General features: G+C 39.5%; 4 protein-coding genes across 8 annotated transcripts; 1 reads left to right on the top strand and 3 right to left on the bottom strand.

Moving 5' to 3' along the window:
• Positions 1-1228: 1228 nt before the first annotated feature.
• folr (folate receptor) lies at positions 1229-5852 on the bottom strand. Of its 5 annotated transcripts, none has more exons than XM_044354433.1 (6): positions 5707-5852; positions 3961-4033; positions 2925-3139; positions 2528-2716; positions 2050-2185; positions 1229-1911 (listed from the first exon to the last, which is right to left on the bottom strand). In XM_044354433.1, the coding sequence occupies exons 3-6, from the start codon at positions 3051-3053 to the stop codon at positions 1637-1639; spliced, it is 729 nt and encodes a 242-aa protein (XP_044210368.1). In that variant the 5' UTR covers positions 3054-3139; positions 3961-4033; positions 5707-5852; the 3' UTR covers positions 1229-1636. The 5 variants fall into 5 exon arrangements, with proteins under 5 accessions (XP_044210368.1, XP_044210370.1, XP_044210369.1 ...); XM_044354435.1 differs by having other exon boundaries at positions 2925-3057; XM_044354434.1 differs by having other exon boundaries at positions 3961-4030.
• Positions 5853-7497: 1645 nt separating this feature from the next.
• On the top strand, positions 7498-10255 carry anapc15 (anaphase promoting complex subunit 15). Its single transcript, XM_044355199.1, has 5 exons — positions 7498-7589; positions 7977-8098; positions 8628-8687; positions 9002-9142; positions 9309-10255. The coding sequence occupies exons 2-5, from the start codon at positions 7979-7981 to the stop codon at positions 9354-9356; spliced, it is 369 nt and encodes a 122-aa protein (XP_044211134.1). The 5' UTR covers positions 7498-7589; positions 7977-7978; the 3' UTR covers positions 9357-10255.
• tomt (transmembrane O-methyltransferase) lies at positions 10251-13241 on the bottom strand. Its single transcript, XM_044355198.1, has 4 exons — positions 12755-13241; positions 12456-12652; positions 12206-12328; positions 10251-11249 (listed from the first exon to the last, which is right to left on the bottom strand). The coding sequence occupies exons 1-4, from the start codon at positions 13056-13058 to the stop codon at positions 11052-11054; spliced, it is 822 nt and encodes a 273-aa protein (XP_044211133.1). The 5' UTR covers positions 13059-13241; the 3' UTR covers positions 10251-11051.
• Positions 13242-15178: 1937 nt separating this feature from the next.
• Positions 15179-19418, bottom strand: sfrp2l (secreted frizzled-related protein 2 like). Its single transcript, XM_044354145.1, has 3 exons — positions 17834-19418; positions 16415-16495; positions 15179-16243 (listed from the first exon to the last, which is right to left on the bottom strand). The coding sequence occupies exons 1-3, from the start codon at positions 18357-18359 to the stop codon at positions 15825-15827; spliced, it is 1026 nt and encodes a 341-aa protein (XP_044210080.1). The 5' UTR covers positions 18360-19418; the 3' UTR covers positions 15179-15824.
• Positions 19419-20424: the final 1006 nt, after the last annotated feature.

The raw sequence follows: 20424 nt of genomic DNA, 5'->3' as shown, positions 1-20424 counted from the left end.
TGACTAAAAGCTACAAGCGTTAACCTCATTGGAGTGCTATAGTAAAGGTCAGGGGTCAGCAAAGTTCATAGGATTCTTGCCCTGGGAACCATGGATATCTGTACCATGTTTTGCACCAATCCATCTAGAAAATATTGAAATACGTTACACGATTAATTAAAAGTTTGACTTGCTGGTGGCACCGGAAGAAAAAGTCAAGAGTTCACCAAAACAGTAACAGTTTATCTTTCACAGCTGAATTTCCGATGTTGCATTAAACAGTGTTGTGATCAGGAAGGATGTGATTATCAGCCTGAGAAATGAAGCAGCATGTTGACACATATGATCTTTGTCAGTCAAGAAAAGACTTTCTTGCTGCATCAGTAGTGTCTTTTTTAATCACTTTGATTATCCCAGACTTTGATCATTAATGTAAGGAGTGCACAAAAGTTGCTAAATGTATATTTCAGACTTACTTACTTAAAATATCTATGAAATATCTTTCATCAGCTCAAGTCCTCTGTGGTCATATCTTGTACACAAACCAGCTGACCAATCACAAGACTTATTCAAAGAGCTGATGGAGCACATTCAGACGTGGCATCGACACACACATATTTAAAGTCATGCCCCTCAAAGTCACACATACACGCAACACACACACACACACATATTCATAAACAGACTGTGAGACAGAAAAACACACTTAAACATAAGGGGAGTCAGAGAGACATTAACACACCCTTACGCTCTCTCTTTTTCTTTCTGTCTGTATGTCTCTCCCTCTTTCTTTCTTTGTTCCTTCTTTCTTTCTTTATTTCTCTCTCTCACACACATGCACACAGACACACACACACATATACTCAGGGGACTGGAACCCCGTAATTACCAAGCAGTGGAGCCCACTAACCACTAGCTGGCCCAGAGTGGTCATGTGATGGTGTGATCACTGGGGCCCAGTGCAGAGAAACATTTTCCCTCAATGCAGCAGTGGGTCAGTTTTACTGTTCCCTCACTGTCGACTGAGGTTATGAAGGGGTTATTAAGCTGATCCATAACCTGCACTTAAAAGAAATGTCATCCCATCACATTAAGTAAAACTATAATCTTGTTTTTGTGCATATACTGTATATATTTTTCACATTGCTGATTTTATCCTGATGGAGTGAGCAGTCCAGTAAAAAAGGAGAGAAGATAGTTCATCCAAGAAAATAAGAAGGGGATTTATAAAAAGCACAAGGAACTGGAAGAATATACAAACTGGTTTATTATCAGTCACTCACTGTGGTGGAACAGCACTTTAGTAGTTAGGAGTGCAACATATTGCAACAAATGTTAAGGAAATTATCTTAAATTATTGATTTAAAAATACTTTTAAAATCTGGTGCAAAACCACTGATCTGGAAACCAAGTTGTTCATAAAAACCCAATCAAATTCAACTTTTGGACAATCAGTGCAAGTGATTTTGTAAAGTGGTCAGTGAATATTTCAATTATGTAAACCAGAGGAGTCTCACCATCAGTTAGGAGGCTTAATGACTCAAAAAAAAACAAACAAAAAAACAAAATAGCAACAGAGAAAGCAGACAGCATTTGAAGTCAGTTTTATTGACACCCACACAAGCAGGTGGTACAGGACAGGTGAAAAGTATTTTGTTCAGTGCATCATCACAGAGAAAGATGAGATAACTAGGAACAGCAGCGTTGTCATGGCAAAGCTTTGCTGTTGCTGTGCATTGTTCAGGTAGTACTCAGCTACCTTCCTGTTGGGGTTTGGCCCGGTGAACCAGAGCTGCATGCAGCGTTCTGAGGTGTTGGAGTGGGTGGTATAAAGGTAGGACTTGGACCAGATTTGTTCACACATAGACTTGGGTGTGGGGTAAACTTCAGTCCACTTTCTGCACATGCTGCCTGCAGGGCATTTGTTAATACCTGTAAGAAAGAGAGAAAGAGATGGGTTTGGACTGAGTATGAGATGAGAAAAAGTCACAGATTTGAAGCCAGAACTGGCATTGATTTAAATGTCTGTGTGTATATGTGTGTGTGCGTGCATGTGTGTTTATACTTTACCCGAGCTCCAGTCCCATCCCTTGTGCCAGTTACTCTTGCAAGTGTAATCATTCTTGCAGTCCTCCCACCATCCGTGGCAGTCTTCCTTACACAGCGGCACATTCAAGATTCTCTCCCTACGCCAGCTCTCATCCGCCTGCACACACAATTCACTGATTTGTATGATCCATAATTTCAGAACACGTGATATATTTCTAGGATTAAACTCCTTGCATTTCCAGCTGCAACGCTATGATATGTGAGGTGAGACACAAAAGGTCTCCACAACTTAAACTGCGACAGATTACAAAATGTATATTTTATAAAATGTAATCTGCTAGTGATTTTTATTACTATAATTACACAGAATAATGTCAACATTAATGTGTATGTAGCTATCCCAACAAGCCCTTTCAATCCTTATATTCTTATGCTGCCATCTAGTGTTGTAAGCACAAACATACAAGAGAGACTATGAGTGCAAATGCACAATACACACTTCTTGTATCCAGGGTCCCAAGTGTGGTGAGCACTCATAGAAGCAAGTGTCCTGGATGAAATGTTTCTTGCACTTGGAGCTCATAATGCCGCAGTGATTCCAGTTGAACTTGTACAGGTAGGAGGTATCATTGTGGGCTTCTGTGCTGGTGTTTGTTGTGCAACATGCGTTGTCACGCCAGGGAGCACACTGAAAAAAAGAGGGTGGAAAAAATGGGTCACTTTTTTCAGCCCTCCTTATAGGCTATTGTTAAAGGTCTGGATCAACTGTGACAGCATAATCAGAAACTTTAGAAGAGAAAATACATTGCAACAAGGTGTGGACCCATTTGAATCTGCCAACACCCCGCCATTTAATTTGTTGATGTTTGATGTCCAGGGACATTTGTATTCATTACCTGACTGTAAAGTTGTCCCTCAGGGCCAGGCTGCACTTTGTGGTGTTTGCCGTCCATACACATGTTGAGTTTGTCCAGAGACAGAGTGCCACTGGGGAGGGCAAGCAGCAAGACCAGGGCAACCCACATGGCTCTGGAGCAGGTTGGCACACAAGATAAGGAAGCAACAATATGGGGCGGTGACAAAAAGCTGCAATCGAGTCGTTTCCAGCAGCCTTCAAAAATATACAGGAAGTCAAAGAAATAGTCACATTCTGTTAGATCTGATCCTGATCTAATAAAATGTTATCAGATCAATCTAATCAATCTAATCATTGTTGAATGGATACAAGATACTATCTATCTATCTATCTATCTATCTATCTATCTATCTATCTATCTATCTATCTATCTATCTATCCATCTATCTATCTATCTATCTTATCTATGATAGTCTGATCGTTTTATAAGGTCTTAATGTAAGGGAGGTTTGTCTTATCTCTAGGTCTACTACTCTTTCACACACACACACACACACACACACACACACACGTACATGCACACACACACACACGCACACACACATGCAAATGTCAGTGTGACCTGGGATTGCCATAAGAAGAGTAAAAAGGTGCCAATTAAGATAAGTTTCTGCTGCATAAGTGTTGGTAGTTTGAGCTGAAAAAAACATTACAAGCATGTTAAGGTGTAGCATCAGTGGTTAATTTTTTTTGTTAGAGTGTAAATGTGCGTGTGTGTATTTAATGAGAGACTGAATGTACAAACCCTGTGTGTACTAGGTCAGTATTACCTGCAAATATGGTATAAATAGGTATAGTGTACATTTTATTACAAATGAGTCGATCTAGGAAATGGTATTAAGTGACATTTAAAGAACAGAGACTTTGGTTTTATTGTGTTCCACATGTAGGAATCTACCATGTGGCGTGATCACTACCGTATTTACATAGTGCCATACTTCGTCAGGGTAAATGAATGATATTCTGTATACATGACACATAAACACTCCAAAGAATAACAAACATAAACTACTTACAGTAGGAATTGATGTGCAGTTTTTATGGGTACCAGCTCATGTAGGCGTCCAAGGGAATGAAACAGTAGACCTTCTGGACAAAAATGGATGAAAAGCAAATCAATTAAGGCAGGTATGTATATATATATATATGTATATATATATATAAATTATAAATAAAGACTGCTCTTTTTGTACTATACACCATTGCCTTTGTGATTGTTCAAAGGCACTGATAGCAGTGTTTTCTGCCTAAAACCCACATTCATCACGAGTGTTTAGATTGTTAGATTGATTGAAAATGTTTAAAGCATGTTAACAGTATGCAGTCTTGTTGTTTGTGAATTGTTAGTATCTTGTATCTTGTATCTTTGTCCAAGCTGATCTGCATTATAAATATGCTGCACCTACTCCACAGCTAAAAAAAACCCCCAAACATTAAAAAACATTTGGTCTGTTGAACAGCTTCACTGTTTGACCAACCTTACACACCTGCTCAAAAACAAATTTATCTATGCTCTGTTTTTATTTCCACATTCATTCATTCATTCATTCATCCTCATATTTAAAAGGCTTTTTTGAACAAAACAAAACAAAAAAACCTTGAGATAAATTCTTATCAAATCTACAAGTAGAAAATTCTAGAAAGTCAATATTGAGGGACGGATTGTTCTGTAAAGGAATAGTGAGTGAAGATGTAAAACTAGGAATTACTAATAGAGCAATTGATCTTCATCCTTCATCCTCCAACTTGGCCAGTCCTTTATTTCTTTTGTAAAACTACAACCTGAAGTACAATGCCCCAAAACTGAACAAAAATCTGGTAGAGAGTGAAAGTTAAGAACAAGTCCAGCTGATGACCTGACAGGCTTTACATTAATTATTTATGTGACAAACTGGACAGAGGAGTCACAGAAATACACAAATGCCCCAAATTTTCCACTTAAAAACAAATTGAATTCTGTAATTTTTTAAAACTTGTGTCTTAATTTTCAACTACATATATTATGTAACACATTGTCAGTGACAAAAAAAAAAAAAACAGCTGCAGTAAATGTCGACTCAACCTTTGACTGGTATTGCAGCTAATAATTGCTGACTCATGATTATTACATCTGATGGGTAATGTAATGGCCAACTGAGCTACTGAAACATGTCTTATGTCATAATGATTCATGACATAAGACATATTGATGCATTATTTTGTAGCTTCTATGTAAAAGTAAAACATAACAACAGCTTCATCAAAATGTAAAAAAAAATCTATGTCTGATGGTTTTTGCTTCACAGTAAATCTATTCTCTGGCAGTTCTTCATTTGGTTTCTTTCTCATTTCTGTGTGACAAACTTTGAGAAAAAGTTGTAATTAGTGTAGAAACACTGACAAATTGTACACATGCACCAGCTGTTCTGACTGTAGCCTAAAAACTTATAATTAAAAGAAACTACAAAAACACTGGAAACCTTTGTATCCATTTAAGAAACTAAATAACTGTCATTAAATGTTAAAGCAACCAATCAATGATAAACTCATCGATAATCATATCACACAAGTACAATTACATCCATGTTGGAAATAATAAGTGGACTAGCTTTCTTCCTTCTTTAGAGAAAAAAATCAAAACTCTCACTACAGACAAAATACATCATGAAGTGATATATTTCCTCATAGATTAAGGAAAATAACACCTACATCTATAGAGGGGAAACATGTTTAGAGATCAATAAGGAGATTTTTACAAGCAACGATGAAGAGTTTCACATTACCTTGTTAGATACTGTGACGATTCCTTTCTGAAGAGATGATCTTACAAATCTGCAGTCTCTCCGGACACCTCTGACACACTTCTGACGACCAAATAAGTTTTTAGAAAACACACATATGTGTATGTGTGTGTGTGCGCGCGCACATGTGTGTGACTGAAAATAAGGTGGCCCCTAATGCAACTAAAATGTGAGAACTTGCCGTGGCTTAAATTAATATTTTTCTAAAGTCCAAAGTCTGCCTCACATATGTGTGTGTGTTTGTGTGTGTGTGTGTGTGTGTGTGTGTGGGTGACAATCTGATCGTTTTATTATGTCTTAATGTGAGGGAGCTTTGTCTTATCTCAAGGTCTACCATACTCTTTCACAAGCACACACACACACTCACAGGTGTCTGTGTGTTTGTGCGTGTGTGTGTGATAATCTGATCGTTTTATTATGTCTTAATGTGAGGGAGCTTTGTCTTATCTCAAGGTCTACCATACTCTTTCACATGCACGCACACGCATGCACACACAAACACACACACACACACACACACACACACGCACGCAAATGGCAGTGTGACCTGGCCAGTGTGACAGTGTGGCCATAAGAAGAGTAAAATGGTGCCAATTAAGATAAGTTTCTGCTGCATCTGTGTCGGTAATTTGAGCTGAAAAAAACATTACAAGCATGTTAAGGTGTAGCATCAGTGGTTAATTTTTTTTGTTAGAGTGTAAATGTGCGTGTGTGTATTTAATGAGAGACTGAATTTACAAACCCTGTGTGTGCTAGGTCAGTATTACCTGCAAATATGGTATAAATGGGTATAGTGTACATTTTATCACAAATGAGCCAATCTAGGAAATGGTATTCAGTGACATTTAAAGAACAGAGACTTTGGTTTTATTGTATTCCACATGTAGGAATCTACCATGTGGCGTGATCACTACCGTATTTACATTGATGTACAGTTTTTATGGGTACCAACTCACGTAGGCATCCAAGGGAAAGTAGAGTTGGCAATACCAATTAATAAGGCAGAAACCAAAGTTTTCATATGTGACAAAATTAAGATGTAATGGCAGACGTTATGGGATAAAGATATGTTTGTATCAGATCCAGCAAGAAGTTGGAGAGGGAAGGCCAAGTAGGAAAAGTGGGGAAAAAGAGTGTCTGATTAGTAGGATTAGACTGGGACACACTATACACCTCACTGGGAAGCATCCAAGCAGAACATGTGATCTGTGGTCCGCAATAAAATGGAGACTGTGGACCATGTCATTCTTCTCTGTCCTAAATATGCAAATGAAAGAAAGTTATTAAGGAATGAACTGAAGTGTAAGGGGATTAAATACATGGACCTTAAAACAATCTTAGCTCTGGAAATTATGCTTTAAAGCATGTCTTCACCTGTCTACAACAGTGGTTCTCAAACTTTTTCAAGTCAAGGAGCCCTAAACTGACACAAATTAGACCACAGAGAAGATTTTGTTCTGGAGGGCCCCATCTGATGCTTTTAGGTGTTTAATTACAGAAAATATATGAAACCCATGACCAAAATAGTCACACATTATGTTATTGTGTTACTTATGGATGGAAATATAGTGAAAATAGATTATTTCCCTTTTTTGGGGGACCCCATGGAACCCCCTCAAGGACCCCCTGGGGGTACCCGGGCACCACTTTGAGAACCACCATCTGCAAAACTCAGGACTGATAACGAGGATGTAAATACAATGTAACACGACAATAGGTGGCGATAATGCGCCGCCCGGTTGCAATTCGCCATTAAAAGAAGACGAAGAAGAAGAAGACTCCGGAAATGTGTGCAGGTGAACACCAGCGGCTTCCGGTCACATATGTTTTGAATTTTTTTGAAAGCTAGAGCTTCACAGAAGCAGGTACGTACAAATCTTTAATTTCGCTGTGAATTACGGTTAAAAAATATCATATTACACAGCGTTATTATTTCCAAATGATTCACGGTAGCGTGAATGACACTTAAGAGTTTGTGCGTCATTAAAAAGGAAGACTTTGGTCTTTAAATCGTGTGTTAACCCTCCATACCTCAAAATATCATCCCTCTTGTCGCCTTTTAAACAGTGTGTGTGTGTGCTTCGCTTACAATAGCTCTAACAGATACCAATGGCTTCTTTTATTTACGTTAAAATGCATTTTAGCGTTTTGTTTTTGGGTTAAACCTGCACATAGTTACACTCCAGTCTGATCACAGGCGTGCTGATTGACAGTGTTTGTTGTTGTTGTTGTTGTTGTCCCCCGTGTGACAGACATGTCCACGCTGTTCCCCTCTCTGTTCCCCCGGATCACTGAGACCTTGTGGTTCAACCTGGACCGTCCCTGTGTGGACGAGACCGAGCTTCACCAGCAGGAGCAACAGCACCAAACCTGGGTAAAACATCATGTGTGGAAACACACGAACACTTGGATATGTGCACATACACATAACACTACACACTATTTCAAGACCAAGGTATTTGATGATATATATATATATATATATTTTTTTTTTTTTTAACTTACAGTTTATCATCTTACAGTTGGAAAACAAACTGGTCAGTGCTCTCTGTTGGACAAACCATGTGAGGGAGGCACTGTTTTTAAATTACCTCAAATGTATCTTTGATAGTTCTCGTTAGTAATCACCCCACATAAATAATAATGATAAAAATAATACATTTTATTTATAGTGCTTTTTAAAGGAACTCAATGATGCAAAAATGAATTGGCAAAAAGAAGTTACACATGACAACAACAGAGCAGCAGGAAGGACACAGTGTTAAAAGTAGAAAACAAATGCAGTAAAAGAAAATAAAAGACAAAAAAGATGGTCTCATTTAAAAGTATCAGACGGATATGCCAATACTGATTTATTAGGCTCTCATGTCATGTGTTTTTGTTTTTTTTCTCTCTTACCTCAGTTGCAGAGCATTGCTGAGAAGGACAACAACTTGATGCCCATTGGGAAACCTATTTTTGAGGTACTATATTTTTGTAGCCTTTAACATGTAATGCATAAATTGCCACACAATGAAAGAAAGATACTGATTTCTTTAATTCGTATGCTGTACAAATACATTTAAGTTAGAGCTTGCTGCATTTCATCTTGTGCTTAAAAAGCTGGTCACTCTTTATTTAGCAGTTGGGCACAGTCAATAAAAATTGTGCAGAAAATCTTACTCTGGAGCCTACGTCTCGTATTTGAGACCTGGATGTGTCTGTTTGTTAGATAAAATATCTGGTTTTGTGTGCGTGTCCTTCATCTGTGAATGTCTTCTGTATATCCCGGTTGCAGGCCGGATATGATGAGGAAGAAGAGGAGGATGACGAGGATGAGGAGGACAGCGAGGAAGACTCAGAAGATGAAGAAGACATGCAGGACATGGATGAGATGAACGACTACAATGAGTCACCTGATGACGGCGAGATCAATGAGGTGTTTTAATATTTGTTTTGTAGAATATATTTTCTAATTGAAGGAACAGTTGCTAAATACACTGAAATTTCTTTTAATCCCGTTTATAATTTTTTTTCGTTTTAGCTTCTTTTTTAACATGTACAAATAATACTTTTTTAATTTGTTTTTTTTTTTTCTCTGTCAGGTGGACATGGAGGGTGCAGACCAAGACCAAGACCAATGGATGATTTGAGAAAAAAGACTTTTTTAGCCTGGCACTGGGTTCCTACTCTGCACTTAAAACCTGACTGCTGGTCCCTCAGTGTGTGACACAAATATATTTTTTTATTTGTGTAAACAGGAAAAGAATATAGTTGCTTGTACCATGATATTCTTCAGTGGGAGGTTGAGTAAATCCGGCACAGATGTCTAATTTTGAGCTGCAGTCTGCCTTGAAGGCTCGTGGACATCAGTGGATGCTGCTTAGAGTGTTGCTACCTGGTCACATGCAGAGAATGGGTGTGAAAATACTGTGTGCATGCCTGTGCACGTCATGTTTTTGTCATTTTCTTTTGTCTGCAGTTCCACACATCTCCCCCTGCTCTAAAATTCACACACACACGCACACACATGTCAGCCCAATGAACCTTGACCATGTCATATTATCAGTCATGTGCCACCTCTCCGAGAGTCTCCAAACAGCTGACTGAGCATAAACAATTTGTCAGTCAGCTAAATAATTTGTTACTTATGAAGGAGACGTACAGAGACTTCACCATATAATAACTTCCTTAATCCAACTCTGACATTTTTTAGACAATTGTGTGTGTTAAACATTAATATTTTGTTACAGATATCACATCTTCAGTGGAATTTTCATGAAATTTTTCTGAAATAGTATTATGTTCATACAAAACATGTTTGTCAGTGAAACATATTTTAATAGTTTTTTTTAAACTTTTGACGTTGATAAAGCAGTCAGAATGTTAATTAAAACAGGAATTCACACATTGTCCATCAATATTATGTGGTGTCTGTCCTAGATTTGCTTACCAAGGCTGTGACTCTTTGTATTTAAATGAACGGATGCCTTGACTATTTGTATTAAATTAACTCATTTTGATTAAATCTGGGTTTCATCTTTCTACTCTACTTTTTTTTTTTTTGGTTTTCTACATAATGTCATAGTATTGAAGAACACAGGCTGTTGTAATGTTTAGTGAGATAAATTAAAGAACAGTGCTGATAAATGGTATAAATCAGAATTTGGGTGGCAGCGATGTCAATTCAATCAGTGACAATTAAGAATGAATGAAATTTAACACTTAGCTGAATGTCAGCAAAGACTTTACTCAAGTAAAGGTTAAATTTTCCTCCTGAAATGAAGTAATATCAAACTTGTACACAAAGGACTTTTGTAACTCAGTAATAATGACATGACCTTGAGTGTAGTTTTGCATAAAATATTTATTATTGAATTTGCTCTTTTGCGTTTTTTTTTCTTTTTACATATTTGCCATTATTAAATAGCAGACAGTGGCAAGTGACTGGAAACATGGGGGAGAGTGAGAGGGGTGACGTGTGATAATGGTCCCCAACTGAAATTAATCAATTGTGTCTGTGTAGTAACTAGGTTACTAAATGGTTACATGACGATTTCTTTTCCTGGTTTTTGTTTAAACCAGGAGGGGGTGCTGGTAGTGAGGTATTGCAGAGTTTGTGGAAGATGTTTACACGGCACCTTCAGTTGAGATATTACAGATCTGTGAAAGACTAGATACTTCAGTTATGAATTGAATGTAACAGTTTGGAAGAATTTACAGTTCTCTTCTCCATCACAGTTATTCTAAAAAATGTTTTTTAACGTGGGACATATCATCATCAAATCAACCCCTGCCACTCTTAAATGATGTCTATAACGTTTGACATCTGTTCCAGTCTGTGTAGTCTACTTGATTCCCTGGTGCACCAGCTCTGCCATCCCGTCCCTGATGCCCTTGCTGTACTCCAGTGTGGCCCGGTGGATCTTCCACTCATACAGGCCACTCTTGCGGAGGTATCTGAGGAATTTTGGAGCCCCAGGAAACAGCACGTTGTCGGCCACGATCATGGATCCTTTGCCTAGCAGACCACAGCCCTCCAGCATCTGTAAATCACACAGAGGCAGTATCAAGAAGGTGAAGGTGAAGGAGTTAACGCTGGGATTGATCACAGCAGTAAATTACTGGTTTATTAAGGTCAAATTTGAGCACAATTTGAGGTGACTTTACATTACTAATTTACTTTGACAGTGTCTGATAGCTCTCATAACTGTACCTAAATATCAAAAAGATTCACAAAGAAATGAGTTCATACTGTAAAATCAAGGCAACGTGTACTTCAAGCAACCCGTCCTTCAATTGAAAGAATCAGTAGACAGACTTATTTAGATTTAGAGTAATTTTTGTTCCCAGTCAGTGGCACATATGTAGACTTGAAAGAGTATCAACATATAATAATAATAATAAATATATTTTTAGCTTGCTTCTATGGAAGATGAGTGGTGATTTTGCAACACCAGGATATATAATATGTCGAGAAAATACTTGAGAAATATAAAGCAATATATATTTAGTAGTATTGTAGTCACATGCGCAGCAACACAGCGGTTGGCAACATTGAAGGCAGTGAAATTTGGCTTCTACAAGCTTTATTTCCAATTACAGTGTGAAATAAATATTTAGAATACTAAAAAAATAAAAAATAAAAAGGAGAAGAGAAAGATAAAAGAGAGACAAAATAAAAAACAAATAAAAGAGACAAATATACATTATACATTTACATATATGCCTTGCACATCAGTGTTCAAGTGAAGTGTTGCACATAAGTGATAAATACTTCTGATACAAATATAAATATTGCCGAGCAGGGAAAAGAGAGAGAGAGAGTGTGTGTGTGTCTCTGTGTGTGTGTATGTGATGTCCCAGAGTACAACAGTCCGATGGCTTGCGGATAGAAGCTATCTTTGACCCTGCTGGATCTGGCTCTGATGCTTCTATACTGCTTGCCTGATGAATTTTTATGAATGTGAAAATGTTCTTTCTTATGATTTATTCTACTCACCTGCAGATCTGGAAGGTAGCATTTCTTCCAGTGGTCCATGAAGACAAAATCCAGCCTCTCCAAACCAAAGTCAGACCGCAGCTGAGGGATCACTTCATCTGATGGATTCACAATCAGCTCCACCTGGAAGACAAACACAATCAGCTCCACCTGGAGGAAAATAGATGTTTGCAAGCATAGTTTATATGCACATGCATGTTACAGGTTTCAGGTGTGTGTGTGTGGTTGGGAGGGCTGTGCAGCATCTCACCGTGTCATCATCAAACCCTGCCAGACGGATGATTTTCTCAGCAATGGCAGCATTCCTCTGGTCCATCTCAATGCTGTAGATCCTGGCACCCAGGGGAAGAGCCCGGGCGATCCGCACGGTGCTGTACCCACAGTGGGCACCCAGCTCAAGCACTGTCAGAGGACTCTGCTCCATCAGCAGCCGGTCCAGGATCTGCCCTAGACACAGAGGAACCAGACACAAAAACACACATGTTCTATATGGATTTTAAGTCATAAATCTGATAAACAGGTCTTTTTTTTGGTGACTTTTCTGCTCACCTTTTTTAGGCCCAATGTTGCTGATGTATTCCACCTTGCTGCACCACATATCAAAGGCGTCCAGGATGCTGTCAGGGTCTCCAGGGGTGGCATGGGTGAGAACATACTGGTAGGCTCGCTCCTCCCGGGTTAGACCGGTGACACAATCCTTCCATATCCTCACCAGCACCGCCCGGTAGAACAGCACAAAGTAGTAGCGGTACCTGATAATCAGTGTCAGCAGGAGGGGGACGAAAGCCAGGGCGATAGCAGGGGACACCATCTTAGCTTGCACAGAGAAAAACACACACCCAGGTAGATTCATTAATCATTTATACTCATTTACAGGTATGCTCAAAAAGAGAGTGTTAACAAAGTGGATGCAGTGTCCTCATGTGCCCCTTCAAAACTTCAGAACCACATTCACATGAATGTGGCACCAGAAATTCACCGAAGGATTTCAGTGCTTCTGTCTCCCTGCTCTCTGCCTTTATATTCATAGATTACAGTGACATTGGCTGACTGTATTTTAAATCTAACTGTGCTTCCCTGCAGAGTAGAAAGCAACACATTCAGTCTGGTTTGAAACTGGAATTTTAGATCATTTAGATGAGAAAGTAATATGAAGATAAAGGTCTCAGTATACAACTGCTTACTGAAGTCTTGCTATCAGAAACATGGTTCTACCTTATTTTTAACTATATTTTTATGTTTTTATGAGGAGACATTCTGTCATATGCAGCACAAGTAGGATGTTTTTATACAATAATCACACTGTCGTTTTGTCCACTGATATTTAATCAATAAATCTGAGGATCATCGAGGTGCAGCAAGATCCTCAGTGCTGAGAGCTGTTATTTAGTCCCAAACTGTGCTTCAACTCTACGTTAGTGCTGCAAGATCTTACACACATATTTCCGTCCTGTACTGAAGGTGCCAAAAGGTTTGTACTAATAGAGAATCAATCAACAGGGTTTACAATGCAATAAGATCATTAGTCATTTCAGATGAAAATAATCAGTAAGCAAAGTTTATCAATGTTTTAAGAGGCAAATTCATCATTCCCACAACTGTGACTCCACTGTTCTTTATGTGGTATCAAGTCTGCTTAGGTCTGACTTTTTAGACTGTTTCACAAATTAAATGATCAAAGCTGTAAAACTACAGGAATATCCCTCACAACTGTAATTAATTGAAAAAAGAAGAATATTCATCATTGTAAAACATGTTAAGAGGACAATTGGCTAGAAAGACAAACAATAGTGACAGTTTTAACTGAATCATCTAAATTTCAGGTCAGTTAAACACGTTTTGAAACTGATGCTCTCCAAACTTTTAATCATGCAAGATGAGAGCTACATAAAAACAAGCTTTCATGCTCTTAGTCCTGTAGTATATGTGACAGGCAGTGCTGTAGCTATCTAGATGTCTCTGCTGCCTCATGTAACTGTAGACTCAACAGGCTTTCTGCTCCACATAGAGCAGATGACTTAGCAAAATATTTGCATCAGAATTACATCTCTCTTCCTCTTCAATGAAAAACACACACATACTCACCTGTTTTCTGAAATGTTTGGCGAGGGCAGAGCAGCTGCGCAGACAATAACGAAGATGAAAGTGGAACTACAGCTTAGACAAGCGTAGAAAAACAGAGGTGTGTGTGTCTGACAGTGAAGGTAAGAGACCCGGGGGTATGAATTATTTATGCATCATGTGCATGTATGTGTCCTTTAATCATTTACATTCAACAGGCTCTAACATAGCAATATAACCTAAAAGTCTATTGCTGTCAAACAATGATTTTTGTCACTTTTGATCAGACACACTTACAACATTGCCAAGACAGAGTGAGCCAAAGGGAATATCAAGTTTACATCAACAGGTGTGTGTGTGTCTGTATGGAGTCTAGTTTCTCTCTTTACTGAGTCATGATAGAAAGTTCAAGAAAAACACAAACACTGCAAAGCAAGACAAGCTTATTTATGGAATAATATAATGTGTCAATACAAAAAAATACACTCTTCTCAAGAGTTTTCAAATCAACAAATTAAAGCAAATATTTAAAAGTGTTCAGTAGGTACAAATACATTTAATAAAATGCAAAAATCTGAAAATTTGTGTATTAATGGTTTTCAGATAAATATAAATGATTTATAGCTGCATCACTTTTTCTTTCAGTGCTTCTTTTTTCATCTGATTTGTTACTTGAGATTATAGCATCCAAACATGCTCATTTTTCTCATCACTTCACATGAGAGTTTTCACACATCAGAGTACTGAGACTATAGCTGCTATGAAATAAAATGACAAAGGGTGTGCTGTATGTATCAAGATATTACTCATATACGGTGACAGGATAGGGACTATAAGGAAATATTTTATTGTTAAAGGAATAACAATTCCATTGCTGTTTATAGAAGTCAGGATAACCTCCTTTTTACCCCTAATATTTAAAACTGAAATCAGTAAAAAAAAAACCCCACAACTAATTATCTACTCTTGCTGATAATTTTCTAAGGATTACATTTTGTCTCTTCTATATACACAAATGTACACAAAAATACATGAAAATACACAAATATTGCCCCAGTTGGAATGATATCGACCTTTGCAGACCATGAGTAGTAATAAAGATTTGGCAAATTGTGTTGCTTGTGCATCTGAAATGTTGGTGCCAATGGTGAAGAATGGTAAGGTAATCATGAAGTAATGATGCCGTTTTAGTCACAAGTATGATGCACCACTTAACACAAAATTTGTTCTTGATTGTGTGCCATTTAACACCTTTTTCAGAGTTAATCATTCATTAAGAAAATTGCCAGTATGCAGATTCACAGGAACTCATCTTCAAACGCTGCTTCATTAACATAGTATTTAGAGACTATTTGTTAGCGGTTCATTAATTAGCAGTTAGCTTCTGGTTTGTTCCTTACTCATTTTTTGTTGACTACTCCAAATGTTGTGTACGTTATTGTAAAGTGTTGCTACTAGCACATCAGAGTTACAGCTTGTGTATGATCACAAGGTACTCAATAACACTGATGGGGCAGGAGGGGTTGTGGTACCGACACTGTAGTACAACACTGCCTGTCTACAGCTCTGGGCAGGGCTGTTTAAGGAGCGCCCTGATGAACTTCTTCAGCTCTTTGTCCTCTCTGCTCCACCTCACCAGCCGAGTCAACACCAGCCTTCCCTCCTCAGCCTGAGCCAGGGCCAGGTACCATCCACCCTGCGCCCCATTCCCCTCCTTCCCTCCTCCTTTCAGTTGTCCCTTATCCATCCGTTCCTCCTCTAACCCTCTGTCTTCGTTTGTGTCCACAGAGTCCAAGCCCGGACACGTACAGGTGCCTCCTTCCTGCAGCCACAAAGCACTGTGGGCCATCGCGCCTCCAACCCCTTCTGCCCTCTCTGCACCTCCCCCTGCCCACCTCAGGATGCGGCTTCGGGCCAGAGGCACCAGCTGACGGTCCCCTCCCACCGTCGACACGCTGCCCAGACGCATCTTAAATGCTGCCACAGAGAGAGACAAACGTGTCATTTCACACACATTGTAAAACAACCCATATATATGATTAGATCATCTATTATGTGACCAGTTGTATAAGTAATAATACAGTAAGTTGTTTTCTGCTCATTCTCAAAAGAAAAAAGGATGTATTTTGTGGCCCACATTGTTCTCACCATATGGACTGTGGCAGAAGTTGTCCTGAATGTCGGTCTCTCCCTCAGCAGCCAGACTACAGGCATCACAGATAACGCTCCCTGAGTATTGAAAGGAGAGCAGATTAGATGACTGTCTGTGTCTGCAGTGAGGTGATGGGGGTAGTCTAGGTGTCATGGTGTAAGAGAAATCATAAAGGTGGTGGCACTGGTGTCTTTAAGCAGAAACTCTGTGATCAAGTCATGCAAAACTTTAAGATAAGACTTTATTGATCCAGAGAAGGAAAAGTTATTTGTTAAAGCAGCACAAGAATCAGACCAAATTGATGGATAAGAACAGTTAAAAATGAAATAAATCTATCAAAATCATAAAATAAAGAAATGACAATCAAAAACTATAAGCATTATATACATTACAATACCTTAGGCCAGATGTTCCCAACCCTTTTGGCTTGTGACCCCCCAAAATAAAGTAGTCTACTTGCTATTACTTATCACAGGTTGCACATGTCTGTGAGTTGTGAGCATTTCCACCATCTAAATATTTCAAACAACCAACACACCCACTGGAAGGGTCCACCCACCCCAGGATGGGAACCATCATCTTAGGCCACATGGATGATTCATACATTGTGCAGATAACTATGCAATTATATACTGATTCATGCACTCTGAAAGCGAGGTAGGTGAGGTAGTATTGTAACTGCTACAAGGTTGTATTCAAGAATTAACAGATATCTATATGTGCTTGGATCGTTTACTTAGTTTAAAGTACCAGTACAACAATCTAAAAGAGCAATCCAAGCGATTACAAGATAAATCGGGGGAACCTCTTTGGGCCTTGAACAGCAATTTAAATGAGACAGTTTGAGATGTTTAGAGGGGAAATCTGTCTTTGGTGGAACTGCTGACAAGTCTGAAACAAGGGACCAAACTACACACTGCTTTTTTGTAAGGGGTCACAAGCCCAAATTGTTAGGAACCACTGATCTTTTACAAACTATTTTATACACTTGAAAGCTGTCAGATGAGTGTAGTGAAGAGTAAAAAGTGTATACTTTCCTCTGAAAGGTAGTGGAGTTGCAAGTAGCACAAAATGTAAATATTCAAGACAAGTAAAGTAGCCACAAGTACGTCAAAAGTATATCTAGAAGTGCCGAGTAAAAGGCAACTGGACTTCTTTAATGATGTGAATAAGCCTCATGGGATCCTTTGGCTTCTTCATATCACTGGAGAACTGATATATTTATGTTGTGGTCTTTTAACTCTTAATATAAATAATGTTACTTTTTAAAAAGTAAAAAAAAGTTGTTTTGTGGTGACTGTTGATTGAAAATGTAGTTGACAGTTTACCTGTACCAAGTGAAAATTAAACTAGTTGTATTTGACATGTAACTGAGGAGTAAAAGCTGCCGAACTGTCACAGACGCGTCCACTGACCTTTCAGCGCCTCCTCGTGTTTGACCTCCTCCGCTGTGCGCCCCTCTTGCGCTCCGGTCGCGGGGATACAGAGCTCGGTTCCGCGCGGGAACCGGGTGCAGTTAAACATCTCCGGCCAGGGGAAGCCGAACGCGCTCATCACGGGAACGCAGCCGTCCCGAACGGCCTCGCACAGACTCCTGCAGGGGCTGACCGGCCCGCTGAGCTCCGGCAGGCACACCGGGGCGAACAACGAGCATAGGAACTTCTTGGTGTCCCGGTGGCACAGCTTGGAGATCAGGGGCAGCCAGGCCGCCGACTGCTGCTGGGCCTCCCTCAGTGAATCATGGCCGAGCAAGTTGGGGACCCGCATGTGCCGGTAGCCGATCCCGTGGCACAGAGACAGGGTGCTAGGGATGGGTTTACACACCGAGCGGACCGAGGAGCTGAACCCGAGCGACGGCGGTCCCAGCTGGGAAGGAGCCCCGGCGTCAGAAGCACGAGAAGCTCCAGACAGTAAAATTAAGATTAACATAGTCTCAAACATTGTTGTTTTTTGTTCCAACAAGAACAAAGTGAAGTCCTCAGAGTTGCTGCCCTTCTGCCTGGACTCGCCCGGCTTCTAGGTGTAAACAAAGAGGTGTGGAGGAAACGGGGGGTAAATGAGAGGGAAGGCGCCTCCCAGTCATCGTCCCACCCCATCAATCAGACAAGCTGCCTCCACTGAAACTGTCTGGAAGCTGGAGACACAGAACTGAAAAACATTAAACTGACTGTAGCCTATAGTTTAAAGACAGACTGTAGATGTATTTGTTTTTAGAGGCATCTTCAAATTGATCAACTTGTTTAGATTAGGAAATATTCACTCTGGTTTACTGTGCAGCGTGGGTAATATTTTGATTTAGGTTAGGCTTGTAGAAATGCCTTTAAAAATGAACTACTGGGTTTTTGAAAGATTGTCAGTGATTTATCTTTGAGAAACACAGACTCTTAGTTCCTGGGGCTAATAGCGATAAGTTTACTGTTATAATAATATTCTCCTGTTAATCAAGGCCAAAAAGTTACTCCTTCGAGCCGGACTCGAACCAGCGACTTAAGGATTTCTGCTTCAAGCCAACCGCCAGAAGGGAGCTGACAACATGCCGATGACAGTTGCTTTTTTAAAGCCAGTAGATGGCGCCATATAGCATTTTGGTTTCATTGTGACCAGGTTAATAGGGTCATCCTTACCACTCAGCCTTCTTCAGACTGTCCACTTTGGCTCCTTCCCACAGCAGTTAGCTCACACAGGCCTGGTGGCCCATGGATGTAGCTTCATGCAGCGGTCTCTTGCAATAATAATGTTATGTTCCTGCAGTAGAAGATACTGCAGTTTCGGAAAAAACATTTCTAGGGCCACATTTCTTGGACCCTAGTTTTCATGACTGCAAAAGTGCAACCAAGGCAGTTGTTCCACCCAAATACTACTTTCTGTCCAATTACTTAGTTAGAAGTGTTTTCTAATGGGCTATGCCGCCTCTATCTGTGCTTTCCAAATTACTTTTAAAAAATAATTATGTTTTATGGTGTGAAAATGCTGGGGTTAAGGTCTGGTTAGGTTTAGGCACAAAAAACACTTGGTTAGGGTGAGGGAAAGATTATGGTTTGGGTTAAAATGAGCACTTGAAACGTAGTGTGGGTTAAAGTTAACATTCCTACTTCTTTAAAGTTAGGCAACCTTTGTCGTCATGGCAACAGTAAACACTGCGGCAACTGTAGTTACAGTTTCTAAAATACTGTCCTGACTCATGGTTGGAAAAGGGAAGTGAACAGTGGTCTCTTGCAGCTAAGTACGCTTTTTGCCAGTGTACCACCTGATGTTGTCTGTTCCTCCAGATAGCTGTACCTGTCCCTCCTGAGTGAGCTTCACCAGCAGTTTAAGGACCAGTGTGTAAGATTTAGTGGCATCTAGTAGTGAAGTTGCAGATTGCAACCAACTGAATTCCCCTCCCCTCACCTCTCCCCTTCCATGCATGTAGGTGAATCCATGGTGGCTGTGAAACTCATGCAAAAACACGAAAGGCCTTCTCTAGGGCCATTGTTTGGTTTGTCCATTCTGGGCTACTGTAGAAACATGGCAGTGCAACATGGCGGGCCCAGTGGAAGGGGACCCGCTTGTTCAGTAAAAATAAAGGGCTCACTCTAAGGTAATGAAAGCACAACAATTCTTATTTTAATGGGATTTTACTCTAATTAAAACATACTTATGAATATTATATTCCATTTCTGCCAAGTCCGTTACGCAAGATGCTACTAAACCTTACATACTGGTCCTTTGAAGTGTTTTGGGTGGCGGTTAAAGGCTGCTGCTGAAGCGCAAAGAGACTTACTGGTCAAAATGTGACAAAATAATTACTGCTCTGCTGCTCTCTCTGTCCAGAACACATATTTTTGTTTTTATTTTTTGTAGAGGCTGCAAAATAAAGTTGAAGCAATGATTTATATCAGATCAAGGTCATAGTGACTGTGTGTCCATGTCCCCTGGTCATTACGTTTTTTTCTCTACACTGAATCCAGGTCTTTGTATGCATCTTTTTCTTTATGTGTTTCTCTTGTTTTTATAACCAGGCCTA

Source organism: Thunnus albacares, chromosome 6 (assembly GCF_914725855.1).
Source record: "Thunnus albacares chromosome 6, fThuAlb1.1, whole genome shotgun sequence".
Classification (NCBI taxonomy): Eukaryota; Metazoa; Chordata; class Actinopteri; order Scombriformes; family Scombridae; genus Thunnus; species Thunnus albacares.
This window is presented reverse-complemented; position numbering and strand designations above follow the sequence as displayed.

Coding starts and splice junctions, on each gene's coding strand:
- sfrp2l (XM_044354145.1), bottom strand. CDS start 18,359: ATGTTTGAGACTATGTTAATCTTAATTTTACTGTCTGGAGCTTCTCGT. Junction 16,496..17,833: donor ACACGAGGAGGCGCTGAAAG/GTCAGTGGACGC, acceptor TTCAATACTCAG/GGAGCGTTATCTGTGATGCC. Junction 16,244..16,414: donor CTTCTGCCACAGTCCATATG/GTGAGAACAATG, acceptor TCTCTGTGGCAG/CATTTAAGATGCGTCTGGGC.
- anapc15 (XM_044355199.1), top strand. CDS start 7,979: ATGTCCACGCTGTTCCCCTCTCTGTTCCCCCGGATCACTGAGACCTTG. Junction 8,099..8,627: donor AGCAACAGCACCAAACCTGG/GTAAAACATCAT, acceptor CTCTTACCTCAG/TTGCAGAGCATTGCTGAGAA. Junction 8,688..9,001: donor TTGGGAAACCTATTTTTGAG/GTACTATATTTT, acceptor TCCCGGTTGCAG/GCCGGATATGATGAGGAAGA.
- folr (XM_044354433.1), bottom strand. CDS start 3,053: ATGTGGGTTGCCCTGGTCTTGCTGCTTGCCCTCCCCAGTGGCACTCTG. Junction 2,186..2,527: donor TGGGACCCTGGATACAAGAA/GTGTGTATTGTG, acceptor TTGTGTGTGCAG/GCGGATGAGAGCTGGCGTAG. Junction 1,912..2,049: donor GGGATGGGACTGGAGCTCGG/GTAAAGTATAAA, acceptor TCTTTCTTACAG/GTATTAACAAATGCCCTGCA.
- tomt (XM_044355198.1), bottom strand. CDS start 13,058: ATGAATCTACCTGGGTGTGTGTTTTTCTCTGTGCAAGCTAAGATGGTG. Junction 12,653..12,754: donor CAACATTGGGCCTAAAAAAG/GTGAGCAGAAAA, acceptor CTCTGTGTCTAG/GGCAGATCCTGGACCGGCTG. Junction 11,250..12,205: donor GCTACCTTCCAGATCTGCAG/GTGAGTAGAATA, acceptor TGTGATTTACAG/ATGCTGGAGGGCTGTGGTCT.